Consider the following 19249-nt stretch of genomic DNA (forward strand, 5'->3'; position numbering starts at 1 on the left):
TCTCTATTAAAACTTTACATAAATGCACAGGTAAGGTATGAAATATGCTTTAATATTAAACACATGTGTAAGCCTCTGTTATACGCCAAGCTTAAATGTTCATTTGTTTTTAGAATATAAGTAATAATTACTAAGAAAATAAACTTAAGACCAATATGATAAATATTATAGGTTACTTGTGCAAATAATCTAAGATGTTTACAGCTGTTTGCTGCATTATTCATAACAGTAAAACTCAGGGAACTATCTAAATGTCCAACAGTCAAGAACTGAATAAATAAATTTTAGTATATCCATAGCGCTCAATACTACAGAGTCATTAGAAGTCTGTTTTGGAAGAAAGCATTTTATAAAGAAACATGTACACAGTGTAGAGCTGCTAAATACAAATAGTATATACAAGGCAAAAGAATTGTTTAAATGTTTAGATCTATGTATAAATATGAAACAGTACAAGGTCAAACATCAAATTGTTTACCTTATTTCACTTTGGTTGGGATTAAGGTTCTTTCCCTCCCTATTGTCCAAGTTTTCTAAGTTTTTGCAGTAAGGATGTATTACTGACACCAAGAAAAATATCAGTAATCAGGCTGCCCTCTCAGGTATTGACAAAGTTCACTGCAGACCAGGGAAGCTTTGCTTACTTAGTAACTTAGGCTTTGGGCATGGGTTGAGAGGGTCAGAATAGCCTGAGGTGGGAAGATGAGGTAGAAACAGAGAGAGAGGGAGACTGGGATGGTGGATAAAGGCCTGAGAGAAAAAAATCCCTTTCATCTAAGTGCCTCCACCTTCCCTATCTCCCCTCTCAAAGTCAGGTTGTTCCAAAGGAGGGAGAGGCAATAAGGAATTCATCCAGGGAACAACAGAATACACATCTATGAACAAGTGCTGATGTCATCCTGAGAAGTCATACATCTTAAGTATAAAAATAAAGTTTCCATAAATTCGGTCCCTCATGTGTAAGTCACTTCTTAGATTAATTTATTTATGCTTATAATAACTACTCTACTCTGATACTATATTAGTATCAAAAGCAACCAAGAAGTATATTCTTTTAGTTATTCTAAGGTGTAGCTTAATAATCAACTGATTTATCATTTCTAAATTGTTTAAATATTTACATGCAATGTCTAACATAGAACACATTAACACATAACACTTATTGAATATTTGCAATATACTGGGCACTGTGCTATGCTCTTTACATGGATTGGCTAGCTTGATTACACTATGCAAAAGGTATTTTTTTTTGAGAAGCGTTAAATATTATTTATTTGGTATTACACATAAACCACACTAAAATGCCTTTCAATAAGTAAAAGACATCATTTTAGATATGGGAAATTCTACTTAGATCAGCATAGTTAAGATAGAAAATATAAAGTAGACATTGCTATGAAAGGTCATTTTTATTATTATCATTTAAATCACATCAATGAACAGATTGAGATTCAGAGATGAGACCGAGCTCACAATCAGCAAGTCTCAGAGCTGGAATTTAAATCCTGGAATTCCTACTTTAGAAAGGCCTGTGCATTTTCACTACTCTGTACCATGAAAATAATGGCAACTTGTAGGAAGGAGGGAAGGAACTCTTAAGTGGAGTAGCAGAGGTTAGCAAAAGAGGACAAGCTGGACAGTAACAAATAAGAAATGAGATATGGAAAGGACTATAGCATGAGTGAAGCCATGAAATCTGCTGGCATCACTCAGGAAGCACTCAGGGCTGTAAGTGAGCAAGTTGTACTCCCGGGTTGCATGAGCTGTGGGGATGGTGGAGCTATTTCCTTGCCCCACCCCTTGGAACTTCTCAATGTCCTGGTCTCCTGAAAATTATGAACCCTGTTTCAAGGAGGAGGAAATACACCCGGGGGAAAACCCTATTGAGCCCTAGGATAATGTTGGATGGGAGTGTTTCTAAGACTTGATAATATGATTGCAGAAGTGGTGAAAGGAAATTAGTTGGTCACTTTGTACTTTATGACAAGTAAGTATGAATATTCTGAATTACTAAATTGCCCATTTATCCTGTTTTATATCATGGTATCTGTCATTAAAAGTGTTGCAATAGACACTCTAAAGTTACAACTGTGAAGGTTCATTTGTCACGCTGGAAGGGATGGCTTAGTGGCCAAAAATGCCAGCTTTCACCACCGCGACACTGCATCCAGAGCTTGACATGCAAGTGGCATTGACTCAGCAGCTCATTTCCTGAATATAGTTTCAGAGTTTACTCAGATAGGTGGAGGGTATTGTGGACAATGTCTAAAAAAACTTGCCTATCCTGCCGAATAATGAAGATTCCTAGAATTTTACAGACTTAGGATAGCCTACAGTTTCCTTAAAGCAGATACGAGAAAGCCCAATGATCTCCAACATGATCCTAGAATTGATACTGGCTAGCTTTCCCTTCTTTATCAGTAGCTTGTGCAAAGCTGATTTAGCCTTTCCCTAAACTGCTCCTCCCCTTTCAATCATCCAATACTCTTACTGTGCTTTAGATGTCAGTAATAGTCTCCTTACTCTTTCTTCACCTTTCCCATAATTTCTTTTTTTCTTTTTTCTTTTTTTCTGAGACAGAGTCTTGCTCTGTTGCCCAGGCTGGAGTGCAGTGGTGTGATCTCGGCTCACTGCAACCTCCGCCTCCTGGGTTCAAGTGATTCTCCTGCCTCAGCCTCCTGAGTAGCTGGGATTACAGGCACCCACCACCCCACCTGACTAATTTTTGTATTTTTAGTAGAGACAGGGTTTCACCATGCTGGACAGGCTGGTCTGGAACTCCTGACCACAGGTGATCCACCCACCTGAGCCTCCCAAAGTGCTAGGATTACAGGTGTAAGCCACTGCACCCAGCCACCTTTCCCATCATTTCTTAATCTTAACATTTACACCTAAATCACTGCATTCATACACTTAATGATATGAACTACTCTTTCATGAATAAATATTTCACTTTTTATTGCTTTAGCAACTACTTTATGACAACAAAGTGGAATAATTTGGTAGTTCCCAAAAATAATGCTACACTTTGTAAATTCAACAACTAGAATAATTCCATCTTTAAAAAATTAGATTATATTGGCTAAATATGTATCAATTTGAAAAAGTCCTTATTTTAGTTATAATCTCAAAATCAACACAGCTCACATTTACTGGGCAACCACTATGTGTTAGATATTGTTCTAAGCACTTACCTAGCAAGCTTAAAAAAAAAAATACCACGCCTTTACCTGCTGTAGTCTAATGAAGATAACAACTATAAACAGGTACTATGTGCTATAACCATGGTACATTAAAGTACTCTAGAAACTTGTTAACTCTCTCTGTGAACTCAGAGATTTGGCTTTGAGTAGGGACTTGAAGCTACTTACTTCTAATTGCATAGTGTGACAGGGTCTGATTCTGCAGATCTAAGCTTCTGAGTCTAAATCTCAATTTTGGGTGGCAATTTTAAAAAGGTGAGTGATATATAAGCCAGTAGGTGTAGTACTATGAGAAACTGGAGGGATGACATTAATATTAACATAAGCTAATATTCATGTCTCAGGATCTTCACACAAGATTTCCTCTTTTACTTTTTTCAAGCTCGTGTCAAGATTTCATCACCACATTCTTCACTCTCATCTCTCTGACACTATCATTCTTTCTGATATATATCACACAATCCTCCTCCTCTACTCTGAGTTCTCCTAGATCAGATTGTTTCCATATATGCTGACATTCTCATTATGACAGTGATCTAGCTCTCCCCGTTCTGGCTACCTCTGCTATTAGATCACTATTTCCTTTTTACATACCCACTGCTATTTGTATTTGTTTATTTCCCACACACAATGCATGATATGGTCATTCTGGTAATACTTTATTCCTATTGTCTGGTTATATGGGATTTCTTTTTTATATTCACTCACATTTTTCCTATAATTTATAAATGCCTATATGTTTTATCCCTAACTTCCTCAGGTAATTATTAATTAACTGGAAATGTAGCAATCTTTAGTTATTTCTTGTAAATTCTCAATTTTCTTCCCCTGAATTTCCCACTGGCTAAATATTTATTTCTTCAAGAAGACTGCAGAACTATATACAAATCTGTCTTCTACATTCAACATACTTCTGTATTTAGTAAGAGACATTAAAGGTGAAACAAAAAAGCAAGGAACAGGACTTGTTCCCACTGTCTTTGTTTAAAATGTCTTCTAACTAGGATTAGGATGGTGTATGGCCAAGCTACATCTGAAGTAGCTGCTCACCTGACTGGCGCCCTCTGGTGGTAAGAAAATACCCTCAGCGGGATGCTTGTGGGACAGCCTCAACACCCACCACACCTAAGGCTTGAGTACCTCCTGGCTCCTGTCTTGTTTGTTTTATATAGGCTTGAGTCTTCCTTGTCCTTCTCTTCCTTTATTTTCCTTTTCTTTTTCTTTTCCTGTCTTCTTTTTAAATATCTGTAATCAAGGCTGATTTAGGCCTTTACAAAGAAAGCTAGAGAGGATAAACTCAAGGAAGACAACAGTGTTGGCATTATGGCATAAGCTTTGACTTAGTTACAAGAGAATATCAGTGTTTCTGGCAAGTGGATTGTGACCACCCATGTGCCATTTGTCATAATAATAAAACAAACCATGAGTAGGAAGGCATACTGAGAGATTTTCCTCCACTAGAATAAAATATTCATTCAATATAATATTTGATGTTATCTAAGGACAATTGTCAAATATTCTGTACAAGCTGTTAACATTAGTCAAATAATACCTTTTATGGATAATGTGAACTTCATTTGCCTAAGGTTAGAAATGGACAAAGATGAGCATTCAAATTCCTCTTTACTCAACAAATTCTGTATCTTGTGTGTGAACAGAAGTGTCTCTAAAAAGAAATCAGTATAATACTTATCTACATGAAGGTATCAGTGGCTGAAGCAGTATTTCACTTAATGTTGATCTGTGGTCTGAAAAAGTTTACCAACTCTCTAAACATGCCTGACTTCTGTCAACGCAGTTCAAAAATTTGCATTTGATATCACCCAAATGTAATTTTTCAGAAAAACAGGAAATGTGGTTATGTTTATCTGTACCAACTTATTGATTTTTTTTTTCTGGGAAAAAGAACATTTCTATTTTTACTCTATGAGGAGCCAACTACTGTTCCTGCAGTCACATATATATTCTGGGTTCCAGAAAAGGGCCTATAGAAGAATCAGATATTTTATTAAATTTGATTGAAACTATGTGTTCAAATACAAAACAAATTAGAGCAAAATCTAGATCCATTAAATGAAATTGCAATATCCCCCTCTCTATTTCTACTTTTACACCTCTAGAGTCAGTTCTTGGCACAACTGCAGACATAAGGTCTGATATGTTTTTAAAGGTGTGATCAGTCCTTTAAAACCTAAGTCAGACCATGTTGATCTGCTGTCAGCCATTCTTGGCTTATATCAAAATCCTAACCATGGCCGACAATGTCCTTCATGAGCTAACCCTGGCTACCTTCCCAACAACATTTCCTACTAGTATCCTCATAATTTATTAATATTTAATTAAAATCAGAGTAATATAATAAGCCGTCAAAGACCTGTGTTCTGGAATACATCAAGCATGCTCCTGCCTAAGGACTTTGGTGTCTGCTGTTCCCTCTGCTCGGAATGCTCTTCCCCCAGGAATGGTTCTTGATTTGTGCCTTTACTTCATACAGATCTGCTTCTGTCGGTATCTCCATGGGAAGCAGAATCCACCCCATATAGTAATGAAATAATTTTTACAGCGTTATATTCAGGCTAAGATAAAAACAAAAGCTGTTGCAGCTCTTAGAGATTAGAAACTGGAGGAAGCTTGTACCATTCCTAGGTCTATAGGGGTGAGGAAATGTTGTTACTGCAGCCCAGTGAGAGCCTTAGCTGTCAGGGAAAGGATGCTGAGCAAAAGCTATCGATGCAGGAGAAAGGAGAAAGACAGTAGAAATGGAAGAGAGTAGAGAAGAAACGCCATGACTTAACGTTTCTCTTCTTCTCCTTCAGATATCCTACTAGTGCCAAACCTTGCTGGGAGCCAGTGTCAGAGGAACACAGGTGAGGCCATCTTCATTAGTCAGCCTCTCAGGGCCAGACCAGGCAGGGAAGGGCAGACACTGGGGCTGGTGGACAAATGAAGAATGGCCAGGACAAGAACTATACTCAAAAGGTCACTTCCCAAGAAAGATCTTCACCAATCAATCAATCAGTCTAAAACAGTATCCCCAAAACACTATTCCTTCATCCAACTTCATTACAGCACTTATCATTATCTGACATTATATTTTACTGTTTATTTGCTCTCTCTTCCACTAAGATGTAAGTTCTACGAGGGCTGACATTTCATCATTTGTATCCGTTGCTGTATTCCTACAATTTAAAATAGATACTGCTGCATAGGAAGGGTCCAATATTTATTGAATGAATGAATGAATTTAGTACTGTCTTTGTTATTCAAAAGTACACGTTTAATTAAAATGAGAGTATATGATAAACTATCAAATATCTGTAAGTGAATTATCCATACACAAGCCCCATATTCCAGCCTTTTCTATGTTCTAAAATATCTTTCTTGTCAACTTACCCTGTAGGAAAACACAAATAAATTTAAATAAATTTAATCTTATGAAATATAAGTATACATATACATATATTCCATAAAGCTTTCTTTTATATATTTAGTTATGTTGTTTAATTTATTGAAATATTTTGATAATGTTGAAAGGGGATGATTTTTTTGTCAACCAAAATGGGGCAAAATCCAATAAACGTTGACAAATAATGCTCTATGAAATCCCACTTATGTTTTCATCTATTTTGCTAATCACTGTAGTGATAAGGAACTTACTATCTCAAGAACTGGTGACTTTGAGGCAGCTTTTATTATTATAAAAGTTTGGGCTTGGGTTTTCTTTATGTTAAAAAAAAAAAAGTTGTTGTATCTCTTTAGGTCATGCTTTCTTTCTTCCAGACCAAACATCCTCAGTTCATCAGACCAAATTTCATATGTCATCATTTTTGGAAAGATTCTTATCCTAGATACTCTCCTTTGGACATGGTCTCATCCATCAACTTTTCCCCTAAAGTCTAGACTTCAGAACATAATTCTTCAGCCTGGCTGTGTTTAGGGCAGCATAGTGACTATCTTTTCCCCTCACCTGAACATTCTATGTTCCATGATACAACTTGAAAGTACAAGTTTTTTTGTTATCCATAGCTACAATGTATTATTTACCTGCACCAACCTTTTTCTGTAAATGCTGTTAAACCATGTTTGTCAAAGCAATTAGCAAAGTGCACATTGTTCTTGTGCTTAATCTGTCATCCCAAAAGCTGCTTGGGTTTTCCATAATGAAGTAACAAATGCTAACATAGGCACAATGGACTGATATAATGATTGCCAAGAGACAGAATCCAATCAACAGAAGTTAGTCATACATACAGCTAATTCTCTCAAAAAGCTTTCAAACATGTCAGCATTTAGGGCAGGAAGTATTCTGCTGATGACATTCCAAAAAATAACAGTCACTAAGAACTTACCTGCAGCAACTATGATAATATCTGCCAGCTGCGTATGAATCTTCAATTGTTCTTTGGGGGTATATCTGTGAGCTATTGTCACAGTTGCATCACCTGGAATATAGAAGAATTTCTATCAGTGATTACTGAACTTTTAAAAATTTTACAAATGCTCTAAATCTAGAAGAGTTTCACCTATTTCCTAAGAGTAGAAAGGCTACTTTGACATGACTAAATCACTTTGAGCACAAAAGCTAGACAAGAAAACCGAGAGGAACCAAAATATTGTACCCTTCAATTAAATGAAAGGAAAATCAAATGAGACCAAATTAGGGTAAGTGCCGATCATCATAGGAGAGCTGTAAGTAGAGTCCCTGAAACACAGAATTTGAAAATTCTGTGTTGACTGGTTAATACATTAGTATACAGGACGCTCATTGTCTTCATAATGACAGGCAAACAAATACTAAAAGCAACAAGATAAGTGAACAAAAAATGGGACAATATATTGTGGGAGCACAACTGAGAGATTAATTCTGTCTTGAGAAGGTGTCTAGGAAGGATTCCTAAAGGAGGAAATACATTTTTTAGGTCTTAATGCATAAGCAGAAGTATTCTAATCAGGTAAGGAAGAAAAAGGCATTCCAAGCTAAAAGAATAGCAAGAAAAAACTAACCAACTTTGAAAGTGGGTATTTAGAAAATAGCAAAATTTTTTTGTCATAGGTTATGGTACATCACAGGAAGTTTTTATATGAAAACCTTAAGGGAGTGATGAATGAACAAGAGAGGCAAGAGATTCCAATATTTAAAGTGTGAGCCATGAAAGGAGAGTGAGGGAAAGTTGGTGATAAAGTGCAGTCTGGTAAGAATATGGCTAAGACTGCATCTTGTCTTCTCCTGGAAGATGTGCAAATGCTACACAGTTAACCAAAACAACAAAAGTTACATGATCACCATTTTTAGAAAAACTGGAAGACCTAATTTCTACAGACTCCAAAAACATGTTAAGAGTTACCAAAAGCAGCAATCAGTAGATACCATACAGGGAGAAAGGCAGCAAAGAAATGCAGAGAATGACAACATGGCTGGCAGCGGCAGATCTCTGAAATTGACTGCAAAAATACACTTCTATGAAAAGTTTATCCCAAAGTGCAAAAAAATATAGCTTTCCTAATTGGGGCAGTGAGAATAGAAATAAAGGCAGAAAAGCCTTCCAGGACCCAGTATAGTTTAGAGTGGGTGGGAACACACTTACATAGAGGGGCTATTTTAGAAGAAAGCAATCTGACTCTGTGAAAGTAATAAAGGAGTCAGAAGGCTGCACAGGACCTCCTCTAACCCCCAGCAGAACTGTCCTGTAAACAGTAGATCTAAAAACATCCAACTCATTCAATGATGAGTAATAAAAATGGATGTGACACAGCATCAATAAAATGCAAGGGCAAACCCAGGGGAATTTGGGGAGTGATGAAGCTGTTCTGATTCTAGTGGTGTTAGACTAATTAATTTAATAGATGACTACATGCATTTGTCTAAATTAATGAAACTGCACACCAAGAGTAAATTTTACCATATGCAAATTTTTAAAAATTCAATAGAAAGATATATTTAAAAAGTGTCAGAACCAAGACAAAAGGCAAAACAAAGGCAAAAAAAATTTAAGAACTTACCAATGTTTAATGTACCAATAAACTCAATAAAAAATGTCTTGGAAAAGTTCAACATTACGACCAAATATTATATAAAAATATTTATTTATTTTTATTTGTTTTTAACTTTTAAGTTCAAGGGTACATGTGCAGGTTTGCTATATAGGCAAGCTCAAGTCACGAGGGTTTATTGTACAGATTATTTCATCACTTAAGTATGAAGCCTAGTACCCATTAATTAGTTTTCCTAATTCCCTCCCTCCTCCCAACCTCCACCCACCGGTAAGCCTCAGTGTCTGTTGTTCCCCTCTCTGTGTCCATTTGCCCTGATCATTTAGCTCCTACTTATAAGTGACAGCATGCAGTATTTGGATTTCTGTTCCTGTATTAATTTGCTAAAGATAATGGCCTCCAGCTCCACCCATGTTCCTGTAAAGGATGTGATCTCATTCTTTTTTATGGCTGCATAGTATTCCATGGTGTGTGTATGTGCACGTGTTTGTATGTAGTGTGTGTGTATATACACACACACACACACACACACCACATTTTCTTTAGTCTACCGTTAATGGGCATTTAGGTTGATTTCATGTCTTTGTGACTGTGAATAGTGCTGCAGTGAACGTGTGCATGTGTCTATGATAGAACAATTTATATTCCTTTGGGTGTATACCCAGTAATGGGATTGCTGGGTTGAACGGTAGCTCTGTTTTTTAGGTCTCTGAGGAATTACCCTGCTGTTTTCCACAATGGTTGAACTAATTTACACTCCCATCAATGGTGTATAAACATTCTTTTTCCTCTGCAACCTCGCCATAATCTGTTATTTTTTGACTTTTTAATAATAGTCATTCTGACTGGTGTGAGATGATGGTATCTCATTGTGTATCTACAAATGATTCATGTAAAAAAATGAGAGTAAAGGATTTTATAGCCAGTCAAATCTGCCTCCAAGATTAAAAGTTGCAAACAATTTTGAAAATGCAAGAATTCAGGAAATATTGTTCCCATAAGTCTTTCCTAAGGAACATGCTAAAAGACATAGTTTACTTAATCAAAGTATGTCTGAGGAAACTAGCAAAAGGACTGCGGAAAGTTTTGATTATAATTATAGGACCAAGACTTCAAAAAAGTGTGAGGATTGGGGTGACAAACTGCTATAGTTTGAATGTTTGTCCTCTCCCAAACTCATGTTGAAATGGAATTGCAATTGTAACAATATTAAGAGGTGGAACCTTTAAGAGGTGATTAGGACACCAGTCCTCTGCCCTCATGAATGGATTCATGCTGTTATTGCAGGAGTGGGTTCCTTCTAAATGAACAAGTTCAGCCCACTTCTGTCTTGCTCTTGCCCTTTCTTTCCATTCTGCCTTCCATCATGAGATGATGCAGTAAGAAGGCCCGCACCAGAATGCTGGCACCTTGATCTTGGACTTTCAACCTCTGTAACTGTTCAGAAATAAATTTCTATTCTTTATAAATTACCCAGTCTGTGATATTCTGCTATAGCAGAACAAAACAGACTAAAACACAGACAAATGTAAATGGTCTTTGCTTTTACTATGCAGAAATAATGCAACTACCAAAATTAGAATGAGAAAGGGCAAAGATGAGAAAGTTTGTTGACTGCCTAATATGTAACAATAGGAATCAACAAATGTTTAAAAGCTGACCAACCAGATAATCAAAGTGTAAGAATATTTAAAAGTATAAAGTAAAAAATAAAAAAATATATATTTTTTCAAATAATTTTTACTGGCAAATAGCAGGTTGGAGACAAAAGAAATGGAATGAGAGGAGAAAATAAAAACATTTTATCATTTATTTATTTTACTAGAGTATCAGTAGCCACCCTATAAATAGAGAATTAAGAGTACTATATAATGTTGTAATTATTAAGGTAACGAAAACCTTTTTAAATATTTTTTTAATGCACAAAGAAAAAAACTGTAAAAAATAAAAACAATAAACAGAATAGAAAATATGATAGTTTTACCATATACATTTATCATAAAAACAAATATAAATTTCCCTAAGTCATTTATTTAAATGAACAATATTTTCAAATTGACTTACAAAACAAAATCTAATTATATGTTTGCTAATTCTATGCAATATATATTATACACATAAACAAAGTTATTCGGAATTCAGAAATGTTGAAAGCAAACATGTAGCAGGAAAATGCCAAAAAATAATGCTTTCTGTCAAACAAAAATTCAGCACTAAATAAAACAAAGAGGCACACATTATAAAGTAAAAGAGTGATTCAAATAAAGATAGAAAAATAATAAATACATAAGAAAAAGAAATAGAATTCCTTTAAGCAGAAATTACAGGAGATATATATAGAAACAAAATATATTGTATTTGTTTAATTTATTTTTGAATAACTTTCTCATTTCATGACAGATCAAGGATACAGAAAATGTCAATAACTTAACTAATATTACATATATGACTATATAAAACTCAGAAAACAAATAATACATTTTCTTCTCATGTGCAAATGGTATAAACTTGGTTACAAAGAAAATTTTAATTAATACCAAAAAGTAAATAATTAGACTATAATTTTATCTGATTACAACTCAATAAAATTATAATTGACAAAATCGGGAAAAAAAGATCCTTCATAAGGAGACCCTTTTATTGGAAGTTTTTAAAAATTCTTTTAAATAATTCTTGGGTCAAAATAAAACAAAACAACATTGCAAAATTTTTAGAAAGATTTCTAATGAAAACACTTCATATTAGATCCTATAAAATAAATATAAAGCAATGTTAAAAAAATTGTGGATAAATTATTATATCAATAAAACAGAAATAAGAAAATGAATCATTTAACTTTAGAAATTAAAGAATAAACAAATGAAACTAGAAAAAAACCATAAAAGTTAAAATGTATTTGATAAATCTAAAAAATCAGACTACTGTAAGAAACACTGTGATAATTCAATAAATTAATCAAGTAAAAATCAAATATACACAAGTAAATAGCTTTCATATATAACATCTTAGAAAATACACTGTAAGAAGAGGCCCCATTATAATAGCAGTACAAAAGATAAAATACTTAAAATAAGCTTAACAAAAAATGTGCAAAATCTATGTAGTAAAAGAAAATCTCCAGAATAACACCAAAAGATATAAATAAGACTAAGAAACTAGAAAGATAAACTATGCCCTTGGATAGGAATGTTTAATATCATAAAGATTAGAATTCTACCTATATTCATTACAAATATAATCAAAGTCCAATAAAAATGGACTTTTTGGAAGTATGTAATTTGATACTAAGGTTAATATAGAAAAATCAAAGATAATTAGGAAGACTTTGAAAAGGAAGAACAATGAGAGGCAACTAGCAGCCTTTTATATTTTAGTTAGTACCACCTTCTACCCAGTTATTTACAGTAAAAGTCTGAAAGTCTCCCTTGGTTATTTTCTTTCTTTCACTTACTATAAACCCTCAAGAATGTCGAGTACATATTTACAATCATCCCAAGGTTATCAAATTAGAAAGCACCCACCCATCTCTGTTTTAGTCCTGGCCTCCTACCTTTGAAAAGATTCCTTAATACCTTAACAACCCACTCAAGTGTTCTCTAATTCCCAATGAGACCCTCCCAAATCCCTAACAACAACAACAAAAAATCAAAACCAAAATGAAACTGAAACTTCCCATTTCCATCAGTACTGATTATTTCATCAAGAATTTGACAGAGACATGAAATCCAGTGATTTGTACATACATATAAGTAACAATCCGTAAAGTTTCAGGCAAAAGAAAAGTGTATCAGGATAAATTTCAATCTGCATGGAAAACCCTTGTAGGTAATTTTACTCCCTTTTCAATACTATCAGGTTAACTTGATATTCCTCAGTGAGTTTGGCTGTTGATGTCCGTGGAAACTATCCAAGTCATATTTGAACTTGATTGATCAGAGTTTATGACTATACCAATACCAAACCATGGAAAGGCATTCAGCCTGTTATTCGGAAGACCTGATGATGAAGAGAGGTGAACCAAACAGCTAAAAGCAAATGTGTTCAAATAATGCCTCAGACTCTTCTGACCTTTGCTGGTGGGCACCTGGATGCCTGTTCCTGGTCCTGACACCTAGCTTTCCTATTAAACCTATTCTTATTTAACTCATCTTCCTTGGCACGTGAAAATTCTTGTCATTCCTATATTCAATTGTTATCGTCCATTAATTTTCTTCAACTAATCCTCTGGCTTGCTTCACCTATTTTTTTTCTGTCTTCTCAGCTTTTTCCCAAGGGCAGCTAGTACTAGCAAGTCGCAGCAGGTACTCAGGAATGATGCATATCTCTGACCTTCAGATGACTTTTTCCCACACTCACAGTTGTATTCTTCTAGAGTGCATATGAGAACACTGTGGGCTAGGGCCTCATTTTCTATCACACAGAACTAGATAAGCAGAGTCTATAAGTAACTATTTTGTGCCTAGTGTTTTATAATGTTTCTAAGACATAGGAAAAATAAAATACAGTTGTCCCTCAGTATCTGTCAGTATCTGAGAGGGACTGGCTCCAGGGCCCCTGCTGCACCAGCAGATACTAAAATCCACAAATGCTCCAGTTTCTGATATAAAATAATATAGTATTTGCATATAATCTATGCATATCCTCCTATATACTTTAAATCATCTTTAGATTACTTATTACTTATCACTTAGGTATAAGTAATACCTAATACAATGTAAATGCTATGTAAATAGTTTTATACTATTTTTATATTATTTTTGTTGTTATTTATATTATTTTTTTCTAAATATTTTTAATCACAGATAGTTGAATCCACAGATCTGGAACCCACAGATACAGAGGGCTTCTGTACTTAGACTCTATCTTCTAGAATCTTAGAGTTTTCTTAGAAATTAGTAATTAATAGGTAGACAAGATATGTTTTTTATTGCGTAAAAATCTAGATTCAACCAAGAATTATCAACTAGGACCCACCTGAGCAGTTTTCTAGGATATCATTACCTCTGTAGTTTATACAAAATAACATATTGTAGCAAACAGTTGTTAGTAATTAGCACAGAATGCCAATTTGAAGCAAATAATATTTGCTATTAAAAAAAAAACAAAGCTAGAACAAACAGCACAATGTGCTTCATTTGTTAGCATCATTTTTTTTTTGGTGGCGGGGAGGCAGGGCTTGAAATTACCTTAATGAGGAATTCACTGTTCTTGGACATTTCCGGGCCATTCCCTACCTTCATTTATTCAATAATCAATAAATGATCCTATAAATCCCTTAAACAGGATTCTCTGGTTGTGTCTTGGCCGCACCCTTGCAAAACTTGCATATACTTTTTCAGTGGCTCTCTAGCCTCACTCTGAGCAGAATGAAATAGTTATTTGCTGAGTAAGCTAAAAAACCAGACCCTATGGAATGTTCCTGGTAAGACTGGCAATGAGTAGCACTGTCCAGGTGCCAGCTTTCAACTCTGGATTCTGTGTCTTTTACTCCTATAGTAAGACATTTTCCTCTGCAACTCTGCAGCCATCACTGAAAACATGATTCTTCTGTTTTACTTATAAAAAGATTTCACAAGCATTCTAACTATTGTCTCTGGAAAATAATTCATTTTATTGAAGAATAAAGAACTAAAAATCATGACTAAAAAAAAATTTATAGAAAGCATACCAGAATCATGCTAGGCAATGAGAAAACACAATTCTCTATTCTCATATGGAAAGCAGGTACACAAATAAGAATCATAATACAGTGTGCTAGGTTCCATGTTAGAAGGAGGTAGAAGTTACAGTGTTGTCAAGAGCATCATTATTTACTCCATCTGAAAAGGTGAGAAGGGCATGGGGCAGTTGAAGGTGTCAGAGAAGACAGATTGTTAATGTGAGTACAAATTTCTTTTGCTTCTGCTTCAATTCCCCTTTAAATATGCTTTTTGTATCCTTTCCCATTGATAAACCACTTTCCAGAAAAATATGAGGAGAGCATATTACTTAGTCTTGACTAAGAAATTTTATGATAAGAGCTAAAGTCTACCTTTTTGCTGCTTCTACCATGATTCTAGATCTGTCTTCAAAAGAAACACAAAATAAGTCTCAACTTCCTTTTCCATGAGGCAAATCTTCAAACACCTGCCTGATCCTGAATCAGCAGGTAAAGCAAAATGGCAAACCAATCTGAGCTAGAACCTCACATGTAGAGTTTTGCTTTGTCACTTTCTCGGGATATGGAAAATCTGAGTCATTCCCAATATATTAGTTCATATCACGGTGTGGTTTAAAGGAGAAATCACTGAGAGAAAATCACAGGAAGGAAAACTCAGTAATCATGCACAGAACAGCAATGGTAAAAAAGAAGCCTGAGTTCTGTTTTAGACAAATGAAGCCAAAAGATTCTAGATTTGAATATTTCTTTATCTCTGCAAGCTACTATTGCATCTTTAAGCAATGAATATGTAAATTATAAAAACAAACTAAAAATAATCTTTCTACTGAGAAACTCTATAGACACTAAATGCAATTGTGGTAAGGTAGTCAGGGACAACCCTAGGTGACATTTGGACAAAAACCTGAAGGAAGTGAGGAAATACATTATGTAAGTAACTTGGGGAAAAAAAGCATTCCAGGAAGAAAGGAAACCAGGTGAAAAGACACTGAGACATAAGCACATAAGACATATTCCAGGAAAGCAGATATGGCTGGGGCAGGGGGCAGTGATGGGGCATGAGAATGGTAGGAAGTGGGTTAGGAGATATAGCCCAGGGACAGATCATATAAGGTCTTGCATATCATGGTAGGGAACCTGGATGTTATTCTGGTGTCATGTTGTCATAGGTGTTACAGGAAGACATGGGTGATCAAGACCTACGATGTCGAAAACAGACTGTGAATGAAAGATGGGACAAGGGTGGATGCAGGGAAACTAGGTTCATAAATATTTCAGTGTTCCAAGTGAGAAATAGAAGTTATCTTAACTAGGATCTTATTAGTCCAGGTGGTGATACGACAGGCATATTTTACACAGATTGCTAATGTTAGACAAAGGATGTGAGAGAAAGAGAGAAGTCGAGGATGGACTGATAAATCAGAAAAATTGATGGTACCACTCATTAAGATGGTGAAAACTAAGGGGAGTAAAATTAGGAGTGAAGGTTTGCATATAAGATTGAAATGGGTATTAGACATGCAACTGGAGTTCTCAAGTGCATAGTGGTTATATGGTCTAAAGTATACAGGAGATAGAAATGATATTTAAAGCTATAGGGCTGCAAAGGCGCACTGAGGGACTGGCTATGAATAAAAAAGTCCTGGTGTCATTCCAATGTTTCCTTGAGAAATCATTCTCAACACTGACCACACTGGGGTTTTTCCATGGAGCCTTCTAAAATATACTTGCTGACACTCAGGTTCTACTTCTAATGATTCTGATTTAATTTTTATCTGTGTTGGGCATAGGCAGCTCTGTTTTTAAAGCCTCCTGATGATTCTAGTGGGCAGCTAAAGTTGAGAACTGCTGGTTTAAAAGTTGGGAGGAAAAGAATGTCCCAGAAATGGAGAATGAGAAGAAATGTTTAGTGAGGTAAGAGTAATGTTGCCAAAGGTAGCTTTAATCTATGCTTAAATGATAAAGGAAATTGCCCTATAAAATGTGGCCCTTTTGTTAACAAGCATTTTATGAATATTATTCAATTTATTTTATAGTTTTCTGTTTATAAAAACCCTCAGGATAAATACTTTAGTTTTAATATTAGAAAAATGTTTTATTTTTATTGAGCACATGTTTCTTTTTAATCTTAAAGACAATTCATTGGATTACTGTCATTTTTTTTTCCTGCTAACAAGCTCTCAGGATAAAATTAGTGAGCCAATCATAGCACATCTAGTTCAAACTCAATTAAATAAATTCATCAAATGTACATTCAGCACCGTTATATAAAATGCAGTATGCTTGACAGTAGGAATATATCCATGCAGACCTAATAATATGCGTATCTTTAGTAAAAGTCTTTGGCTCTATTTTTAGTTCCAGCCCTCTCCTCCCCTTTTTCTTCACTATTCTCATTTGCATTGTGTTTTATACATTGGTATGTGCTCATGAGGGTGGAATTTTTAGTTTTAAGTTAAGAATAGTAACAAGAAGGTGACTGCCAAGATGGCCAAATAGGAGCAGCTCCAGTCTGCAGCTCCCAGCGAGATCAATGCAGAAGGTGGGTGATTTCTGCATTTCCAACTAAGGTACCTGGCTCATCTTACTGGGACTGGTTAGACAGTGGGTGCAGCCCATGGAGGGCAAACCGAAGCAGGGTGGGGCATCACCTCACTCAGGAAGCACAAGGGGTAGACGAATTCCCTCCCCTAGCCAAGGGAAGCCGTGAGAAACTGTGATGTGAGGGACGGTGCATTCCAGCCCAGATACTATGCTTTTCCCACAGTCTTCGCAACCTGCAGACCAGGAGATTCCCTTGGGTGCCTACACCACTAGGGCCCTGGGTTTCAAGCACAAAATTGGGTGGCTGTTTGGGCAGACACTGAGCTAGCTGCAGGAGTTTTTTTCTTATATCCCAGTGTCACTTGGAACATCAGCGAGACAGAACCGTTCACTCTGGGGGGCTGAAGCCAGGGAGCCAAGTGGTCTAGTTCAGCGGATCCCACCCTACAGAGTCCAGCAAGCTAAGATCCACTAGCTTGAAATTCTCACTGCCAGCATAGCAGTCTGAAGTCGACCTGGGATGCTCAAGCTTGTTCGGGGTGGCAGGGGGGCAGTCCACCACTACTGAGGCTTGAGTAGGCGGTTTTCCCCTCACAGTGTAAACAAAGCCACCAGGAAGTTTGAAGGAGGCAGATCCAACAAAGCTGCTGTAGCCAGACTGTCTCACTAGATTCCTCCTCACTGGGCAAGGCATCTCTGAAAGAAAGGCAGCAGCCCCTGTCAGGGGCTTATAGATAAAACTCTCATTCCCTAGGACAGAGCACCTGGGGGAAGGGGCGGCTGTGGGCACAGCTTCAGCAGACAAACATTCCTGCCTGCCAGCTCTTAAGAGAGCAGTGGATCTCCCAGGACAGCATTCGAGCTCTGCTAAGGGACAGACTGCCTCCTCAAGTGGATCCCTGACCCCCGTGCCTCCTGACTGGGAGACATCTCCCAGCAGGGGTCAATAGACATCTCATACAGGAGAGCTCTGGCTGGCATCTGGCGGGGGCCCCTCTGGGATGAAGCTTCCAGAGGAAAGAACAGGCAGCAATCTTTGCTGTTCCGCAGCCTCCACTGGTGATACCCAGGCAAAGAGGGATTGGAGTGGACCTCCAGCAAACTCCAGCAGACCTGCAGCAGAGGGGCCTGTTAGAAGGAAAACTACCAAACAGAAAGGAGTAGCATCAACATCAACAAAAAGGACATCCACACAAAAACCCCATCCAAAGGACACCAACATCAAAGACCAAAGGTAAATGAATCCACGAAGATGAGGAAAAACCAGCACAAAAAGGCTGAAAATTCCAAAAACCAGAATGCCTCTTCTACTCCAAAGGATCACAATTCCTCACCACTAAGGGAACAAAACTAGATGAAGGATGAGTTTGATGAATTGACAGAAGTAGGCTTCAGAAGGTGAGTAATAACAAACTCTTCTGAGCTAAAGGAGCATGTTCTGACCCAATGCAAGGAAGATAAGAACCTTGAAAAGAGGTTACAGGAATTGCTAACTAGAATAACCAGTTTAGAGACAAACATAAATGACCTGATGGAGCTGAAAAACACGGCACGAGAACTTTGTGAACCATACACAAGAATCAATAGCAGAATTGATCAAGTGGAAGAAAGGATATCAGACACTGAAGATCAACTTAATTAAATAAAGCAAGAAGACAAGATTAGAGAAAAAAGAATGAAAAGGAAGGAACAAAGCCTCCAAGAAATATGGGACTATGTGAAAAGACCAAACCTATGTTTGACTGGTGTACCTAAAAGTGACAGAGAGAATGGAACCAAGTTGGAAAACACTCTTCAGGATATTATCCAGGAGAACTTCCCCAACCTAGCAAGACAAGCCAACATTCAAATT

General features: G+C 36.4%; 1 protein-coding gene across 11 annotated transcripts in view; it reads right to left on the bottom strand.

Moving 5' to 3' along the window:
* Positions 1-19249, bottom strand: part of MTHFD2L (methylenetetrahydrofolate dehydrogenase (NADP+ dependent) 2 like) — a 147050-nt gene that overhangs the window by 72918 nt on the left and 54883 nt on the right. For 8 of the 11 annotated variants that reach the window (XM_063611181.1, XM_055297342.2, XM_055297340.2 and 5 more), the window contains exon 6: positions 7553-7645. In XM_063611181.1, coding sequence (XP_063467251.1) covers positions 7553-7645 — 93 coding nt within the window. Of the gene's footprint in view, positions 1-174; positions 6598-7552; positions 7646-19249 lie in introns of those variants that run through there. The other 3 variants (XM_063611185.1, XM_063611184.1, XM_063611188.1) reach the window with 3 other exon arrangements.

The sequence above is a fragment of the Symphalangus syndactylus genome, chromosome 10 (genome assembly GCF_028878055.3).
Source record: "Symphalangus syndactylus isolate Jambi chromosome 10, NHGRI_mSymSyn1-v2.1_pri, whole genome shotgun sequence".
NCBI classification, from domain to species: domain Eukaryota; kingdom Metazoa; phylum Chordata; class Mammalia; order Primates; family Hylobatidae; genus Symphalangus; species Symphalangus syndactylus.